The 18,444-nt window shown below is 45.1% G+C and overlaps 1 protein-coding gene across 1 annotated transcript; it reads right to left on the bottom strand.

The window, feature by feature from the left end:
* Positions 1 to 202: 202 nt before the first annotated feature.
* LOC109475618 (tubulin beta-4B chain) lies at positions 203 to 14,128 on the bottom strand. Its single transcript, XM_019776338.1, has 9 exons — positions 13,975 to 14,128; positions 9,569 to 9,677; positions 6,862 to 6,972; positions 3,819 to 4,063; positions 3,261 to 3,473; positions 2,435 to 2,674; positions 2,079 to 2,228; positions 1,591 to 1,743; positions 203 to 731 (listed from the first exon to the last, which is right to left on the bottom strand). Exons 1-9 carry the CDS (start codon positions 14,029 to 14,031, stop codon positions 666 to 668), a joined length of 1,344 nt encoding a protein of 447 aa, XP_019631897.1. The 5' UTR covers positions 14,032 to 14,128; the 3' UTR covers positions 203 to 665.
* Between the last annotated feature and the right edge of the window lie 4,316 nt (positions 14,129 to 18,444).

Here is an 18,444-nt window from a genome sequence, read left to right as displayed (position 1 = left end):
AATAAGTTTGAGACTTTTTCCTCAAGTCCATCCAACTTTATTCCCACTTTCAGCTCAACAGTGCACCACAAGGGATTCTGGGAAAGGTCATGGTTGAAGGTTTGTCGTGCCGACAGAAATGACACAAACTACTCACATGACGGAATTTCAAAAATGAAATAATAAATACGTCACATTCAGAGAAACCATTTGGCCAACAGTCTTAGAGGCATCGCCACTTTTATTTTCTAAACTTGCGTTCACTCCTTCTTGGACCGTTACTTCATTTTGTCAACACTCTTTCATTATCACAATATACACATACATATCCATCAGCAAGCTTGACAGTTTAGCCAGTAGCACATCTTGTTCCAAATACGCTTTAAAAGGACAAAAATTTGTGAACCCTTCTTTGACCACCAGCATGAGCCACAACATCAACTCGGTCTTCACAATCTCCGTAATCTGTACCCTTACATTCTTTAATATCCAACTTCAAATATCTTCACACAGTCTTTTACAGCCCTATGTCATGACACATAACTGGGCAGGTTGGTCACGTGGTTATGCAAATGTGGAGGAGCGTTTTGAGGTGGTTCCAATGGAAATGTTCGTAAACAAAACCAGAAATGTGGGAAAGAAGCGGATGACCCTCCGTCTGCACTGTAGGCATGTGTGGCGGAGGTTTATTCCTCCATATCTTCCTCCCCCTCTTCTTCCTCAAATTCACCCTCCTCCTCTGCAGTTGCATCCTGAAATGCAAGAGGGCAGTGTTGACGCGATGGCGACGAAGGAAAAAAGGGTGTGATTAAGAGAAGATGCTTGCATGATCACCTGGTTGCCTGTGTCTCAAAATGACCGGAAATTTGTAGTGGACTGATCAATAGAGCCAATTACAGCTCACCGGGACAATACCGCCCGATTTACCACCTCCTCACATGCCAGGGGCCGTCAGTGCCTGTCAGTGTGTACCACAGGCTGGGGGAACATGTGACCAGGCAAGCACTTCTGGCAAACATAAAGAAACCATGTCAGCAGGAGTGATGTCAGCTGTGAGATGAGCTGGGGAGAGATCAGGTTTCACCGTGGCAACAACGTCACACACAACAGTTATGTCTATCTCTACAACAGCCGGGGAGTCTACAGGGGAGTGAGCGGTTTACTCCTCCTCCCCTTCCTGGTCCTCCTCTTCATCCTCATCGTACTCATCCTCTGCGGGAGCGTCCTGAAATATCAATGTTTACATCAGTCGTGTAAAGGTCACCAAACATCGTTGTCCGTTTCCTATAGTTACAAAAGTCATGAACTATAAACTCTTCAAAGGTATCAGAATGTCTACAAAAACAGCAGTGCATTTTTATCTTATCTTGGGTTGTGTGAAGTCTGTGATACCCTCCGTGACCGGGTAGTCAAATTGTACCTAAAACCAATGGCTAAAATTTACTTAAATGTCAACTAAAGCATAAATGGTGAGTCCTGTTAGATTTAAATGGTAAACATAATACAAACAATGTATACAATACTTGATACAACAATATGGATATACATAACCTATATAAGGAGAGAAACCGAGTAGAAGCAGATTTGTGTGTGTCCTGCCGTCCAACTGACCTGGTACTGCTGGTACTCGGACACCAGGTCGTTCATGTTGGACTCGGCCTCGGTGAACTCCATCTCGTCCATGCCCTCGCCGGTGTACCAGTGGAGGAAAGCCTTGCGGCGGAACATGGCTGTGAACTGCTCGGAGATGCGCTTGAACAGCTCCTGCAGGGGAAGAGTTGAAGCCTCGGTAAGTTATTGAGCAACTAACGCGTTAACAGTGAGGTCACATACGTCGTAGGCCGTTGTTCTATTTTATTGCGGTGGAATTTTCATGCAAGCTGTGACAGAAATGTCGGCAAGGATCTATGGCAGCATTTTCCATAACAACACAGCTGAATTTTAATTGACACATCCCAAGAATGCCCTCAGTTTGACATCGTGCGACGATTGTACGGTCGACGTATATGATAGGAGCTAAGCAAGTGAAGGAACACAATTCGCTTGGGCTTCGAATGCTCAATGGCGATATGCGCAGACCTCAACAGAGAAAACCTTACCTGGATGGCAGTGCTGTTTCCGACGAAGGTGGCCGCCATCTTGAGCCCTCGTGGCGGGATGTCGCACACGGCGGTCTTGACGTTGTTCGGGATCCATTCGACAAAGTAGCTGGAATTCTTGTTCTGTACGTTCAGCATCTGCTCGTCAACCTAGTGGGACAGAAGGCAACCGGCTTAAAACTGGCGGTGGGACAACAGCTTGTTTTAACTGCTTAAAGTCCGATGTGCTGCCAACTGGTTTTTGAACTTGCTCAAGTCCGTTTTAGCAATGTCAGTCTATAAGTACTGAAGATTAATATTCGAGTGTAAAGGCAATGACGTTGAACCATCCGCAGTCCCTTGTAACGGTATCTTACCTCCTTCATGGACATGCGTCCCCGGAACATGGTGGCCACGGTGAGGTAGCGGCCGTGGCGGGGGTCGCAGGCCGCCATCATGTTCTTGGCGTCGAACATCTGCTGGGTGAGCTCGGGCACGGTCAGCGCGCGGTACTGCTGGCTGCCTCGGGAGGTGAGCGGGGCGAAGCCCGGCATGAAGAAGTGGAGACGCGGGAACGGCACCATGTTCACGGCCAGCTTACGCAGGTCGGCGTTCAGCTGAGGAGGGAGAATGGAGAAACTGTGAGCCGACTGCACAGTCTGAGACAACTTCCCAAGCCACTTTCCATGGTACTGATCGACCTTCCATTGCACTTTCCATGGTACTGATACAACTTTCCATGGCACTTGTCATGGTACTGATACAACTTTTCATGGTACTGATACAACTGTCCATGGTACTAATACAACTTTCCATGGGACTGATACAACTTTCCATGGTACTGATACAACTTCCATGGAACTTGTCATGGTACTGATACAACTTTTCATGGCACTTTTAATGGTACTGATACAACTTTCCATGGCACTTGTCATGGTACTGATACAACTTTTCATGGTACTGATACAACTTTCCATGGAACTTTTCATGGTACTGACACAACTTTTTATGGCACTTTCCATGGTACTGATACAACTTTCCATGGTACTTTCCACGGGACTGATACAACTTTCCTTTACACTTTCCATGGTACTGATACAACTTTCCATGGAACTTTCATGGTACTGACACAACTTTCCATGGCACTGTCCATGGTACTGAAGCAGCCTTCCTGTTATGATCAGTCCCCATGAGGAGTCTTACCTGTCCGGGGAAGCGCAGGCAGGTGGTGACCCCGCTCATTGTGGCTGACACCAGGTGGTTCAGGTCACCGTAGGTGGGCGTGGTCAGCTTCAACGTGCGGAAACAGATGTCGTACAGAGCCTCGTTGTCGATACAGTAGGTCTCGTCCGTGTTCTCGACCAGCTGATGGACGGACAGAGTCGCGTTGTAGGGCTCCACCACCGTGTCCGACACCTGCAGGCACGCGGAATGGAATGATTTGTCAAACGAATTTTCATACCAGACCAGACAACCGAGTACAGTCACACCTATACAAGTGACAGCGTCTACAAGGCCTAAGTGACCACTTTTTGGCAGTTCCTTAAGAATTCTCTCCAATTGACGACAAGCATTAAGAATCATGTCTATATTGACCATCTAGCTATCCAAATAGACCAGATTTTTCGTGTTCTTGAGCCATTTTGACTGTTGTGTGCGACTCCAAATTTGGAACGTTGAACTTTATATAAAAACGGGGACGATTAAAAGAATGGGCACTTCGTCCAATGACAAAATCTTATGGTTCAGAGTTGTGCTTACTTTCGGTGAAGGCACGACGGAGAATGTGTTCATGATCCTGTCGGGGTACTCCTCCCGGATCTTGGAGATGAGGAGGGTGCCCATGCCGGAGCCGGTGCCGCCGCCCAGGGAGTGGGTCAGCTGGAAGCCCTGCAGGCAGTCACAGCTCTCGGACTCTTTGCGCACCACGTCCAGTACGGAGTCCACCAGCTCCGCCCCCTCCGTGTAGTGGCCCTTGGCCCAGTTGTTCCCTGCACCGCTCTGACCTGGGAACAGTAGGTAAGGGCTACATCAGTCTTTCTGCAGTTCACACGGTCACCGGAAAGGGGAGCGTTTGGTTATGTACGTACATCACTTTACTTCACTTTACACATGACGCGTTTGTAGTCGAGTCTGTAATCTTAACACAGACGGATGGACGTTCTACCCATTTTTGCTTCGTAAAACATGCTTTAAGGACTAACCAAAAGGGTATTAGCGTGGTTGTAAAAAAAATACAAGAAAATAGGTCTGCATTTTCTGTCAATATTTTCTGAATTGTTGATGAGAGGTTTCTATTTTTTCTCCCACCTCTCCTCTTCAATTCATTTTCGATAAGGACAGTAAACCACTTTGTTCCGGTCGATATGTTTATGATATAATTTCGCCACCGATAATCTGTTCTCCTACGATTATGTCCGCCCCATTTACAAAATAGGGCAGTTTTGAAGGCACAAGTGATAGATATTAGTAACTCGATCCATTCTATGCGGCCCCGCCCACCTCCATCAAAACGTAAAAATGTAAAAGGAACATAAAACCGCAAATATTTGACGTTGGACTGCAAAATGTGATGGTCAGTCAGGATCGGTCTATTCGTATTAAGATGTAAGTCACACCGCTGACTGTTTCGTGACACCCTAGTCGCCATGCCAGTCACGAACAGCCCACGGTTTCACGGCCCCCTCAGCCCGACAATTCGGTCGGAACGTCTGCCGCCGTGAACGGCTGCGCAGCTCCGCGGAATAAATTGCTGCAATCAGTGTAGGAGCAGACAAGTTACATATGTCAGAACTCGGCCGTAAAATTGGAGATTCGATTTACCGCGCTCTAGTTCCATTAAAACGGGTGGATTAACATGGGGACGGAGTACTGCATGTCTTTGTTGATTTGAATATAAAGATCGCTTCATCTGATTTGTACAAAAAAGAGAGGGAAGAAGAGGAAATGGTGGAAATTTTTGCTACAAAATAGCACATGACCTGTGCGTGATTTTTCTTTTCTCGTTCAGCATTTTCCTTGCAAATCTAGTGTAGGATTTATTTCTTGTCCCTAAAAAGGTTCCAGATTAACGTCTTTCATTCCTACCCTCCATATGTCCTGGACAGCGCGAGATTGTGTAATTCGTCCCTCATGTTTTATGCGTGGCACTGATCCCACTATGATGGATGAATTCGTTCTAAAGTCCCCACTATTAATCGATTTTGCGACGAATAGCTGAGCAAATTAAGTAATTTCAGCGTTGTTTCTTTACTCTGTAGTCCTAGCAACAATCAATTCAGCTGGACTGATTCCGTGCGACGCGGTGTGGGTATAGATTTCTGGACAGTCGTCCTGTTTAGAAGTGATCTTTATTGATGTCCACTTCTTCAGCAGATTTACCCTGGGGACTAGCTAAGCACTTTCCTGGGACAGATAACGCACCAGGAAAGGCATTCGGATTGTGCTGGAGTGTGCTGAATGCTAAATGAAATAGAATTCGTCAGTCCAATAATGACCCTTTGAAGGGTGTGAAAATGTTGAGGAAAAATGTTCAATAGACCGATCCTGTAGCCCGCTCAATGTCGATCGAAACATACAGAGACTAAACAAAACTGTAGGAATGAAAAAAAATGGACCGACCTAATGGCAGTTCCTTATTGATTGCACTGTTAATTTAGAAGGGCAGCCAGTGTCGGTCTATCGTCCAAATGGACTGACTACAAATGACCCAATGATTGTTACTTGGGCGAAGCAAAATGTTCCCAGGAAGACTAAATTCATACTATCAAGAATCTTTATCTATCCTCATAAATGGACCTGATAGATATAAAATACTTATTTATGTATCTAAATGCCGCGATGCATTTCAAGTACGAATTCAAGTTGAAAACTTAATAATTCTGACAATTCTTTTAGTCGCTTTTAGCAAGTCTTGTCTTTTCTCGCCATCGCTGTTAAAGGTGCAGTTGGAACATCAGCAGTGACCACGCCCCACCGCGGTGCAGTGCAGTGCTGCTGGAGGATGTGAAGTACCGGTTACCAGCCGTGAGAACTGGATGTGATTCCGATGGACTGGCGGCTAATTGCGCCCGCGGTGTCAGCCGTGCTGGCTCTACATTTTAACAAAATCGATCAGAGAAAGAGTGACTCAGCAGCGTGAGTCATAGCGGGACCTCATGAGGAACGGAGACACATTTATGACAGCTGCTTTGTGTCCTATTAAAGGTTAGGAGCTGTCTGGGGAGGACGTGTGGCAATAAAAAGACGTGTTGCTATGGATATTGTGTTTGCGCCATTCGGAAACAGACCTTTAAAGGTTATAAGTTAGTCATCATATATTTGGGTGTGGCGGATTTCTAGTGGCTGAGTGACGTTAAGTTTGCAGCTAACGGACACTAAAATGTGATTCCAAAGAATCATGACTTAATGGTGATTAATGGGAAGGTGATTTGCACGACAGAATAGCCATATGGAAGAACGCCGGGCCGTTTAGCGTCAGTTTATGTAGATAATGATCAGTAATGTCCGCTGCGGCGCCAGCAGACGTAACGTCACCGCGCACTGTCCCTGGTGGAATCAGACATGTGTAATGTTGTGGGCAAGGCTGACGTTATCTCACACACCGAGCTCAAAATACACCGCCAGATGGTCTAGAGCTGCCCAGAGCCTTTTGAGAGAATAAATACGTGCCACTGTGTTTTGTTCGATGTGTCAACTTAGTGGTTGATGAGGCTTAGAACGTATAATGAAGAAGTGTAAAATATATGTGAAATTGTTGTGATGTCTCATTTAGACATGAGAGACCAGGACTACCCATACGTACCGAAGACGAAGTTGTCTGGGCGGAAGATCTGTCCGAAGGGTCCTGACCGTACGGAGTCCATGGTGCCGGGTTCCAGGTCGACCAGGATGGCGCGGGGCACGTACTTGCCACCTGGGGGGGAACAACAAACAGGGGTTGTTTTGTTTATTCTTTTTAATATTCATTCACATTGTCTTATGTCGTATAGATAATACAATTGACTATACCCTGACTACATGTAGATATTTCAAACAACTCTGTTTCTTCTTTTTTGCGTGTTTTTTTTCTTTACTTCAAATAATATCTTGCCATTGGGACTCATTAGAGTAACAATGACATCCTAAGGGCACATGCTGCTTAGGAAAGGTCTATTCACCTTTTGTGAAGTACCATGATAAACCCAACTTTTCTTGCACGTACTGTCTTCTGACACTACTGAATCGATAGGAGGTGTTTCAGAATCACATCTTGGCAATCGCTACGCAATATAGAAGGTACAACATGAATTATAGATGAGAAGTCACTTGAGTAACAGTGGATAAAATTAGCCAGACGCCCGGATTTCCCGGGAGAACTAGACCGCATCACCGCCACCTGAATCATTCCGCGGCTCGTGGCACGGTGGCCTCGTGCAGAAAATTACTACGCTTGAGTTTTGTACTTCCAATCAGAATGTGAAAACTTCACAAAGCTAAGTCCATGTGGTAGCAGCACAGTAAATTCTGCATGGATCTGTGCGCTAAAACGGTATTTTAACGACTTAAGTAAAGGTGCTTTATTCATACGATGGAATCACAAAATCTGTTCTACCAGATTTTGGACATATTCAGACTCCTTTACTTTATACGGCGCTTTATCTGATTTTCTATAATTTGACGCTAACTCCTATATCTGTTTCATCGTGAATCTAGAATTGTAGTCATAGTTCGATACATATGTCGTCCATGTGCGCTCTTTTAGCGTCCGCCGTTATGTGTTACCTTTCCTGAAGACATTATGGCAGACTTCGTCAAACGACATCACTCAACATGCATTAGCTCGCTATATTTCTCAAGCGTAGCTTCCTTAGATATGACGGACTGTTCATTCGCGTCACGGACAGTTCCGGACACTTGCCTTGGAAAGTTGCAATTACGTGCATGGGCGAAATCAGGACGCCCGTTCCAGCTTAGACCGATCCTGACTGTCCATCTCAATTAGTAGTTCAATCAATGATGGTGTGGCAATTAACTGTTGGACCAATGGGAGAATATCCGTCAGATAAATTTCGTTTCTACATTTTGACAAGAGGTGGGCAGGGCAATAGGATCGGTCTACTCTGGTTACTGTGTTGGAGACCTCACGTATATAACGGCGTTATATCTTCAGTTCCATTATGGAAAGCGCCACGCAACATAACTATGGATGTCTGGTGATAAAGGGTCTTCTGTGAACACTTGTCTACATATGTAGACTTCAATAGCTACATTACATGGTGCTGCTATTTCACAAAACACTCACGAACTAAAACGGTCCAAATCGATAGTCTAACCCAATCCATCCGCGAGCTGTCCATTGCGTTAATTACTTCACGTTTTTGATGAATCTAATGTGACAATCAATGTGCATTCAATCAGGACGTTCCGTAATTTTCCTGATGGAGAAAAAGCGTGCAGTAATCAGTTTATCCACACTTCAGTCGTGACGAAAGTTTTAAGTCTGATATGCCACTTTCCGAGAACAATTAACATAATGTAAGTTCCGGACGAGAAAATAATAGTCAGCAGCTCGACGATGAGTGCGAATCAAACCAAGTCCTTGGACCAACCACCAACCAGGAGACACATCAACTAGAATGTCGTTATGATAGTACCCGTCAATAGACCAATCCTGGCTGCCTTCATACTTAGCATTTCAACCAATGACAGAATGGCAATTAGCAGTTCAACCAATGAGAGAGTGACTGTATGTCTTTTTGCATGTTCAGTTGCATTTCTGAAGTTTTGACGGACCTTGTCGGGGCTATGGAATCGGTCTATTACACGGGCACTGGGTCAACCTCGCGAAAGGCTACGCTAATAACTGGGTTAGTCGGCCGTACCAAACTACCGACTGACGCTGCACTTCTGCCAGGCGGGGACATTAGCGCACTTCTGTCTTATCGCATCCATCAATTCCGTCCCGATCATCGACACCTATTGTCGCTGGGGAAATGATCAGAACCATTTCCGGACCTCCATAAATCTTAATAAGCAACTCTAGATCTGCTTTCACCCTGGGGATGCTAAACATTCAGGCGAGCTGCTTGTGTCGTCCTTCTGCTTATACAAGGATTAGAAGTGACATGCTGTATGCCATTCGGAGTATGCCGAATAAACTACGTTCGTGACTTACATGTACACTACACAAATTGCTTTCCATTCCGATTGATTGAGTGGCTTGGCTGTCAATAATGAAGTGTTGAACAATAGCAGTTCTAGAAGTATCATATATATATTATATAATCACTAGTAATGTGATCCCCGTGTATTCCGGAGAATCGTTTGTACAACTTTTGAAAGTTAATGATCTTATCATCAATACCATTACAGTGTACATATATATTCATAATATATGTGTACAGATACGTTTTCGTTGGGCTAAAAATTTGTATTTAACTAGCTTGCCACTATATACAATTCGTATACTACGATCATGCTACCCATGAATGCGGATCATTGCTGTTTGTTTGTTTGTTTATCCTCCTCACCAGTAGCTTCATTGTAGTAAACATTGATCCTCTCGAGCTGCAGGTCTGAGTCTCCGTGGTACGTGCCGGTGGGGTCGATGCCGTGCTCGTCTGAGATCACCTCCCAGAACTGAAACACAAACGGCGGGAACGTAAGGACCAATGGAGGCATGGCAATTAGCGGCTGCCCACCAATGAGGGAGCGGCTGCGTTTTTTGCATGTTTTTATTGCAATTCTGCGTTTTGAGGGAAGTGGGCAATGCTATGGGATCATTTGGAAAGTGCCCTTTTCCTCCCGGTTATGTGATGGATGAAAGTGGGCAGAAAAACGCACACCATTAGAAATTGTCATAAAATATTGCATAAAGACGTCCAACACTGGCCGGTGCCATACATCTGCTTGGACTTGGAGATTAGTTTTAAGGGCCGCTATATACCCTCCGCCCAGGTCTTTCTCAAGTCAATACAACACACACACACACACACACACATCATTATTCCTCGTCCGCGAATATGTTTAACAGATAGATGCACCACGTCCCCTTGAACGCCATGAAGTGGACGCTCCCTCACTAATGACGCGGACACGACAGCTGACCAGTCTGGGAATGGCCTGCAGTAATCCGCCGGCCAGACGGAGTACTCCTCCTGAATCACTCACACAAACCGCGCGCCCGATTTAGCCGGCATCGATCGAGTTACATTTGATTCATCTGTCTGATGGCCTGCTCCTGGCGACCTGACAATACTTTACGTTCTCTTCCAAATTTGCCAAGTCTTCTTACTCTAATCCCAATACATCCGAGCGCCTTGCTAGTGATTCCTAGCGTTACATTGCAGTACATTAGAACGCAATACTACCTTTACTGTCAAAAAACGCAAACGTTTAAAGTTTAACTGTATGGAGCCTGAAAAACCAGAAGGATTTCGGCGTACAGGTACAGGTACAGGGCAGATCAACGGCGTCACGATGTTACATGTGGCTGCAATGTCAGACTTTTCACTTAAAGTTTATTCTTCCGCTCCGTATAGGCACGTCTGGGCTTCTCACCCAACATATGTACGACACCAAACCCCTGTTACCAAGGTTAGCCCTACATAGCCTCTTCACCAGGCTCTACGAGTTGGGCTTTTGGGGGGGGGGTATTATCATGACTGTTGGGGCATATCAGTTCTCAGTACTCGGCGCCACCTCCACAGAGAACTGATATGCCATCAATTTTAACAAAAACACTTCATTAGCCCCAACATACACAACAACAAAAAAAGCCCTCGACTCGTAGAACCTGCTAAGGAGCGGTACATCTGCGCAGAACTCATATTTCAGGCAATTCGAGGCCACCCGTGGAGTTTCTGTGCCCTGTAAACTGAAGATTGTACAGCAGTCCAACAGTCCAATTTCAGAGGTGACATCAGTGGACCATGTTATGGTCTCGGCTAGCAGGTGTTCGCATCGGGTTCATTTGCCAGCACATATGCGGCAATTAATCCATTCTTTAAATTAAAAAATGTGTTTTTGATGAATTGATAGTAGAGGATATACTATAATAGGCAACATCTGTACATATCATTTGATATCATATATTAGGGGCATACAAGGAATACAAGGCATAAAAGGGTAATGTGAGTGTGAGAATTCAGAACAAATTACACCAGGGTATAATAGCAACAAATGCAAAGGGACGTTAGAAGATAACAACAGGCAATAATAATGAAACACCATAATATATCATCTAAGCGTAATTTTGCATCGAGATGTTCTCACACCGCACAAACGGGATGGGCCTTGCTCTCATATCCGCGCCGGCATATTCATACGTTGAATATCAACAAGATTATCAAGGAATTTGCATTGTAAACGAATCACGTCAAAAAAAGGAAGCCAGATGATCTCCTTGGGGATCGTCTCAGACAATAAAAAGAATGACGACATGATTTCTGTTTGCGGGTGGGGATCAGTGTGATTAAATTTTCAGCGAGCGGGATGTCTCTTGTCTGAATACGGATCAGACCCGCGGGAAATCAGGGCGGAATAAGTCATCATCACTGGGGCTTTTCTCTGAAAGGGCGCATTTCTCTTCACTCTGGCAACCTGATACCAATCTTCACTAAAAATCCAGATAATAGAAAATGAAAGGAAAACAGAAATGGTTTACAATCAGATCAAAGCGGCGATATCGATAAGTGAATGAATGAGAGGCATTTATTGCAGGACATGTTGATAAAGCAGTTAATGGTACGGACACAATTGAAAGTGTGGTATCTTATTACATCTACAGTGGCTAATGTATACTAGTATGAACAGCTTCAACCTTTTCTCGCCTCTTAGCTGGAACAGATGGGATCTGGTTTATCTATGGTTGTATAATGAATTCTCATTTCTATTTGCTATTTGAGTATCAATGTGCACTGCGTTCTGACAGGAAATGTTCTTCCTGTGGACGGTGATAGCCTGGTACAATCAGCAGCCTTGTCCAACTTTGGTCCGCTTCCCAATGTTCCCAACCCCTGGCAGGGCCAATGCTGGATACGAGGCTAGTGTTGTTGTCACTCACTAGTATCCATCTTAACTACATCACAGGAAACACCTGTTTCCTCGGCAAAAGAGGATAGATCGAGAAAACAAAAACAATGGACAAACATGAATTTGTAGCGTTAAATAGCTGACCATGCAATCACGCATGCGCAACGACGTCGTCAACCAGTCGTTGGGGGAGGGGGCGTCCGCCGGCCAGGTGGGCGTGGCTGCTGGAAGCGGCACACGTCAGTCGCGTGCAGCAAAACCGACACAACCACGGTAATCAGTTTCATATCATATGTATGTCTCCTTACTCATTTTCACGGCCTTCAAAGTAAGTGGTACTCTGCCATACGTCTGGATTACCGACCTACATGCGATCAAGGAAAAGGACAGATCCCCAAAACGACCCAACATCACACGCCCGTCCGTAGATTCATCACTTCGGATTCCCGGGAACACCTGCCGTGATTGCTCCAGTACCTGTTGCTGGAGATTAGAGGATGTTCACAAACACAGTAGCGGTTGTTACCCGAGGGACTGCGAAGCGACAAACAAAACAGCGGCATGTATGCGTACATCGGTCCCCTTGGGCTGGGCATTTATCGTCATAGTTCCCATGAATACAAATAGAGTTGTACTGGAGTAAATCGATTGATTTGGAGATATACGATGCTGGACTTTGTGCCACACATATATATGGTGTAATAAATGCTGAGCATAAATGCCATGAGCAGATGTGGGGTTTAGCTCTGTAACAGGAGTAGATGATATTTACGAGTAGCAAGTGCCGACATGGATTATCTATCTGGGTCGCTGTCGGGATAAACCTTTCATTCGCTCAAAATCTAAAGCGCAGGTCACAGAAAGTCCTGATTTCCTTTATAAATCATTGGACCAACAAAAGAGAGCCAGTTCAGAGCATGGAGGATACCTCCTGAAGCTCCCGTGAACCGCTGCCTGTCGCCCGGTTGATTTATCGACTTAGGGTCATGTACGGAACAATTCACGCATTTTGTAACATCGCGCTACAATTCACGGCGGCAAGAGGCCAGCTGCAATCTAAACAGTCTAAACGTCATATGTGTATCGTTGTCAGAGTCGACGTCCTAGTAGGCCAACTCAAATATAACGTCTTGGTGATATGGTCGCTTTTTTTGCCGCTAACATTCTATATCGGATACGCGGATATGAGAAAACTGATTATTAAAAACTGATAAACAATATCAGATAAAATGCAGTCCGCGACGAATAAAAACGGCAGATATCACAACGTTGACAGGAGACAGCTATGGAGGCTAGCCAAACCCAATACAACTGTCTGACAAGTTGACTGCTAGTACTATACGATCATAGTGACACAAATCTCAGAATAGGAGCAATACAGAAAGCCCCAGGGGCGCGCGCAATGAATGTGGGCCCCTCAGTTGGCCAAAGAAAAAATGCGCCGTTAGGCCTAACAGGGGATGATGTTGCACAGTCTCCATTCTTCTAAAAGAGGATGATTTGGTCGATACTATCGCATCATTGTCCGGGTACGTTGACCCCGTTGCTTGCCGGATTTGTATTTCCCTTCCTCATGCAGACGGCATTTGAATAATTCTAGACTTCCGCGCATTACACTGGGGCAGGGTGGGCGGGATCATACGGGACGGGTGAGGTGATGATAACAAGTTTAACAACATTGCGAAAATATTAATATTACCATCATATTTTTTCGATTATAGAATTCTGTACAAGCACAAAAGGTGTATGCACATTGGGTTCAAAGTCTGGAGTGCAGATATCACAGAATGCACGACCCACCCGGCATTCACTGGCCTCCAATCAATTCAATGGCCACAGCTGTCGCTGAGCTTCGCATAGCATATCTCACGGCAAACACATGTTATAGCAATAACAAACCTACCTTTGCCCCGATCTGGTTGCCGCACTGGCCGGCCTGGATGTGGACGATCTCACGCATGTTTGTGGCGGTTGTGGATTATTTATTGACGACGGAAAAAAAACTTGGTCCTCTTTTCCTCCCGCGCTTCTGTCGAATGCACGTCTGTCCGCCGGCTGTTCCGCCTATTTATCGTGGTGCTACGCCCGCGTGACGTCATTGGGCAGGCCATCAGAAAATAGGCCGCCCGGTTACTCCAGAATTTCAAATAAATTATCAAAAATTTTTCATTGAAAAACACAAGATAGTACACATACATCCTCTTTTGTATAGATGTATGGAATTTAACTGTTAAAAAGGAACCAATTTTGTTGTTATAACTGCATGTAATAGAAGGGAGGGGGATGCCTCGGAAGGATAAAAGCTTCAGTGAGGCAGTAATATGGTCTAAGCGCAGACGAACCAATCAGCGACCGGGAAGATGACATCATTATTGATTGGGTCATCCTTGCTCATATAGTGCCTACTGAGGGGCATTTCATTTATCAGCGATGTGGTGCATGGAATCATGTACTTGTAGCTACCACTAGTATGGTCAAATTTGTCAAATATAGGTGAAACGGATCGGAGGCCTTACGCTAAAGATAAATCTGTATAGTCTGAACATCTAGGCCATTAGTCAAGAAATATGTTTTAATATACGTAAAGTCTTCAACTTATAAAGCAAGTACATTTAATATCGATGCAGCCGGTGATATACTGGGATAAGCGTGATCAACATATATTATCATTAGCATATGAGAATATATGAAAAACAAAGACATGAATATATTAACCCTACATAGCTCTTGTCAGAATGGATTATCCTAACTTGAGATCTAACGTTACCATTCGGAAAATTGGGTTATGTGGCTGATGTACTTTGTCTGCATCAATACTGATTCTGAAATAGGAAATAGTTTTACCATATGTGCCATCAATTCTTATTTTTTAATAGATTTTAATTCTGCATCATTGGAAACGAGTATATACTTTTACTCCAAGCAATTGGGAGACGCGATTGGTCAGCATTCTTACTTTTTCAGTCCACTCATGGTATTTTAAACCAACTTATGTGACCCATTGTTAGTACTACACAAACGGTGGTAAGAGAAAGAGGGTAGATTTCTAACGGAGGCGTGAGCCGCGTGACCCAGTGACAATTCCTCGGGAGATCTAGGTCTCTGGTGCACAGATATCTGAATATTCCCACGAGGGTGTGTCTACAGAATACGTACGGTGGTTGAGGAAAATTTATTCTTCTGAAATTCTAAATTCATCTACATAGATGAAACTTGGATGGATGCCAGGGCCAGATGCATGTATAAAGAGAGGACTACTCTCCTGCTTTTTTCATGAAAATATATGATTCATTATTGAAAGGCTAATCCCATTAATAATCAGGTTCTGCTGGTACCAATTGCCATACCAGGCTGACGTATTGAAGGGCGGACCAAGAAGGGACATGATGGGTACTTGTGTAAAAATGTTCCATTTTCTGTACCGAGACGTGGCAGTACTTAAGTGTTCCCTCACTGAGTCATCTATTTGCAGATCACGTACTGAAGACTGCAATATCGCCCCGCTCACGTAATAAATCAGTCTCCAATAAGATTTCTCACGGGTCGGAGCCAGGGAAGAATTTCTGCCAACATGAATAATTTTGCATCAGGAGTTGGTCGATTAGACCCGCGGGACCTAGCCTGGCCGGAAAATTATTCATCCAATTTTGACCACTTGCTACTAGTAATATCTCTCAGGCCCGAGAGGAGTCTGGCGGAGACTGGCGATAAATGGATCTTCTTGCCTTTTCGCTCGGTCCCCATATTAGTCCGGTTGCCAAACCCCCGATTTTTGGAGAACCTTGCAATGCGGTCCATACAAAGTTTTTTTTTTGTTTCTATATCTCTGAGGTGTGCTCTTTCAGAATCTGAATGATGCCACTCTGTCATCCTTGGGCAATTCGCACAATATGCAAATTAAGGTGGCCATTACTGAAAATCCAGTTTTCGTCGATATCTCAGTAACTACTCATGGTATCAGAATAATTTTGGTGTCTATCCCCATCTTTTGAGGGATAACGGATTAAATCAAGCCATTTCAGTAAAGATAGAACCATTATTTTTTGCTAAATATGCAAATTTGGGTGGCAATATGCAAATTAGGGCGGCCATTACTGAAAATCTGTTTTTCGTCAAGATCTCAGGAACTACTCATGGTATCAGAATAATTTTGGTGTCTATCCCCATGTTTTGAGGGATAACGAATTAAATTAAGCCATTTCAGTAAAGATAGAACCATTATTTTTTGCTACATATGCAAATTTGGGCCTTGTCTGTTATTGACGCACCTGGCTGCCAGCAAGGAGGGGTCCTAATTCCGACCCATGTTCCATGCAAACGCACATGCCTTGGTATAGTTTATCTGACCCAAAACCTGTTCAATATTGAAAGACAAGTTTACCTAAGTCTAGATGGCAGACGTCTTCTTGCATGAAACGCCGCTTGCGTATGATTGTAGACACTGGCTGTTGGTTAGCTCTGGCTCATATATCTGTGTTGGGTATGAAGTCCTGTCGTCTGATGCTTATTTATAAGATCTTCCTCACGCATTCACTATCAGAAGCATGCAGTGATTCCAGTCTCTTTTCTCTTTTCTTGGCTGATTTCCACATAGTAGGTTTCAAAGTCAAGCTGGTTGAAGGCTGCTGAGGCCTTTCCAAGTCTACAGTCTAGCTCATTGTCCATCTGTCCTTTGTTGTTGGTGGAGCTCCCAAGGTAGGTGAAGTTCTCCGCCACTTTCAATTTGTTCTCGTCAATGGTCACACTTCTAAGAGGAGCGTGTGTCCCTATCAGCATGTTAATTGATGGCCCTGATGCTAAGCCCAATGCTGTCTGAAGACGGACTATGTTGGTCACTAGGGGTTGGAGATCTCTGGCGTTTTCCGCTATGTCGTCTGTAAAGTCAAGGTCGGCAAACTTTGTCTCTGGAACCCACTTTACCCCCGGCCCTTTCTCCTGTTGCTTCCCAAGTACCCAGTCGATAGCCACGGGAAAGAGGATCTGTGACAGGACACAACCTTGGAGGATCCGTCTTCAAACCACCAGCTGTATCTAGATTCCTTCAACCGTCCGTACACAACACGTCGAGTTTCAGTATATCTGTTTAACTGCACACATAAGTTTACTTGACAGTCCATAACTGTACACGATAAAGAGGGACTTTAGATGCTATCAAACGCCTTGCAGAAATAAATGAATCTGATAGCTATAATTAAAAGGGGTTTGCAGTTCAGCACATTTCCTCCACCGCAGGGTGAAGATCTGCTCAGCACAGGATCTCTTTGAGCGAAAGCTAGCTTGTTGCTCGCAGCTCCCAGAAGACTTTGCCTACTGCATCTCTCATGTGGTTCAGGAGGCATTTGGCATACACCTTCACTGGTATAAAAAAGAATTGTCACTCCCCTTAAGTTATCACATTCATTCAGGTTTCCCTTCTTTGGAATATACACTTTAAGCCTAATGGTATGTCACAATTCAAGAAAGGGGCCCGCTCGGCTCGTTTTTGGCCTGTGTTTTGGCACTACCGAATTCGGAACGGGACATGGAAGGCAATAGGCGGGGTTCCCGACGGCTGCCGGCCTATTTTTTTGGTCCCGCGACGTCGCCAAATTGATTTGACTCAACTTAAAGTCACTTCAAGCCCCGGCGGGCAAGGTACGCCGAAGCGACCCCGTAACCTCACCGGACCGAACCGTAACCTAGCCGCCGGGTCATGCACAGGCACCTGTCCAAGATTATGAAGTCACGTGTGTTGTTCTGTGCTTGAATTGTTCAGAAGAAGGTAGTTATAGACAATATAGAGGGTAATGTGCTGTTCTCGACATAGTTACATCATCAGTCAGTCATAGTGACCATACACGGGTCTGCGCATCAACCAGCAGGGCCGAACCCACCATACCAGCCACAGGCGTACCAGCCTGGGACCTGCCAGGATCGCCCCTTGACCCCGCCAGGGACCCTGTAGCTACCCGGCCGGAATGCAAGAGCTAGTCGGCACCCTATTGCATCCCGCACAGGTCTGACAGAAGACTGCCTGTGCACCGGACGGGTCCCCAACAGAAACCGGTCGTCAAGGGGACCAAAATTTTGTGAATTTTACATAGAAGCCGCCTCAGCGCCCCGACAGGGAGCCGTAAAGGAAAATTCAATTGTGACCCTGACAGCCGGCGTACGCTCGGCTTCATGACGCCGGCCGGCGTCTACACCGAGAACATGCCGAGCAGGCCCCCGTTTCACATGTGACTCCAGCTGAACTACTGATCCGTTCTTCCAGTCCTCCAGCACTTCCCTGTGATCGCCGTTGAATGCCAGCTTTATTCCAGGGAAGGCGTACTAGGGAAGACGGCTATGGTTCTATTAAAGCGTTTGCGATGTACGGCGATCAGAAAAGCAT

Source organism: Branchiostoma belcheri, unplaced genomic scaffold (assembly GCF_001625305.1).
Source record: "Branchiostoma belcheri isolate BF01 breed outbred unplaced genomic scaffold, Haploidv18h27 scaffold34, whole genome shotgun sequence".
NCBI lineage: Eukaryota > Metazoa > Chordata > Leptocardii > Amphioxiformes > Branchiostomatidae > Branchiostoma > Branchiostoma belcheri.
Note: the sequence above shows the minus strand (reverse complement) of the source record. Positions and strands in the feature narration are given on the sequence as shown.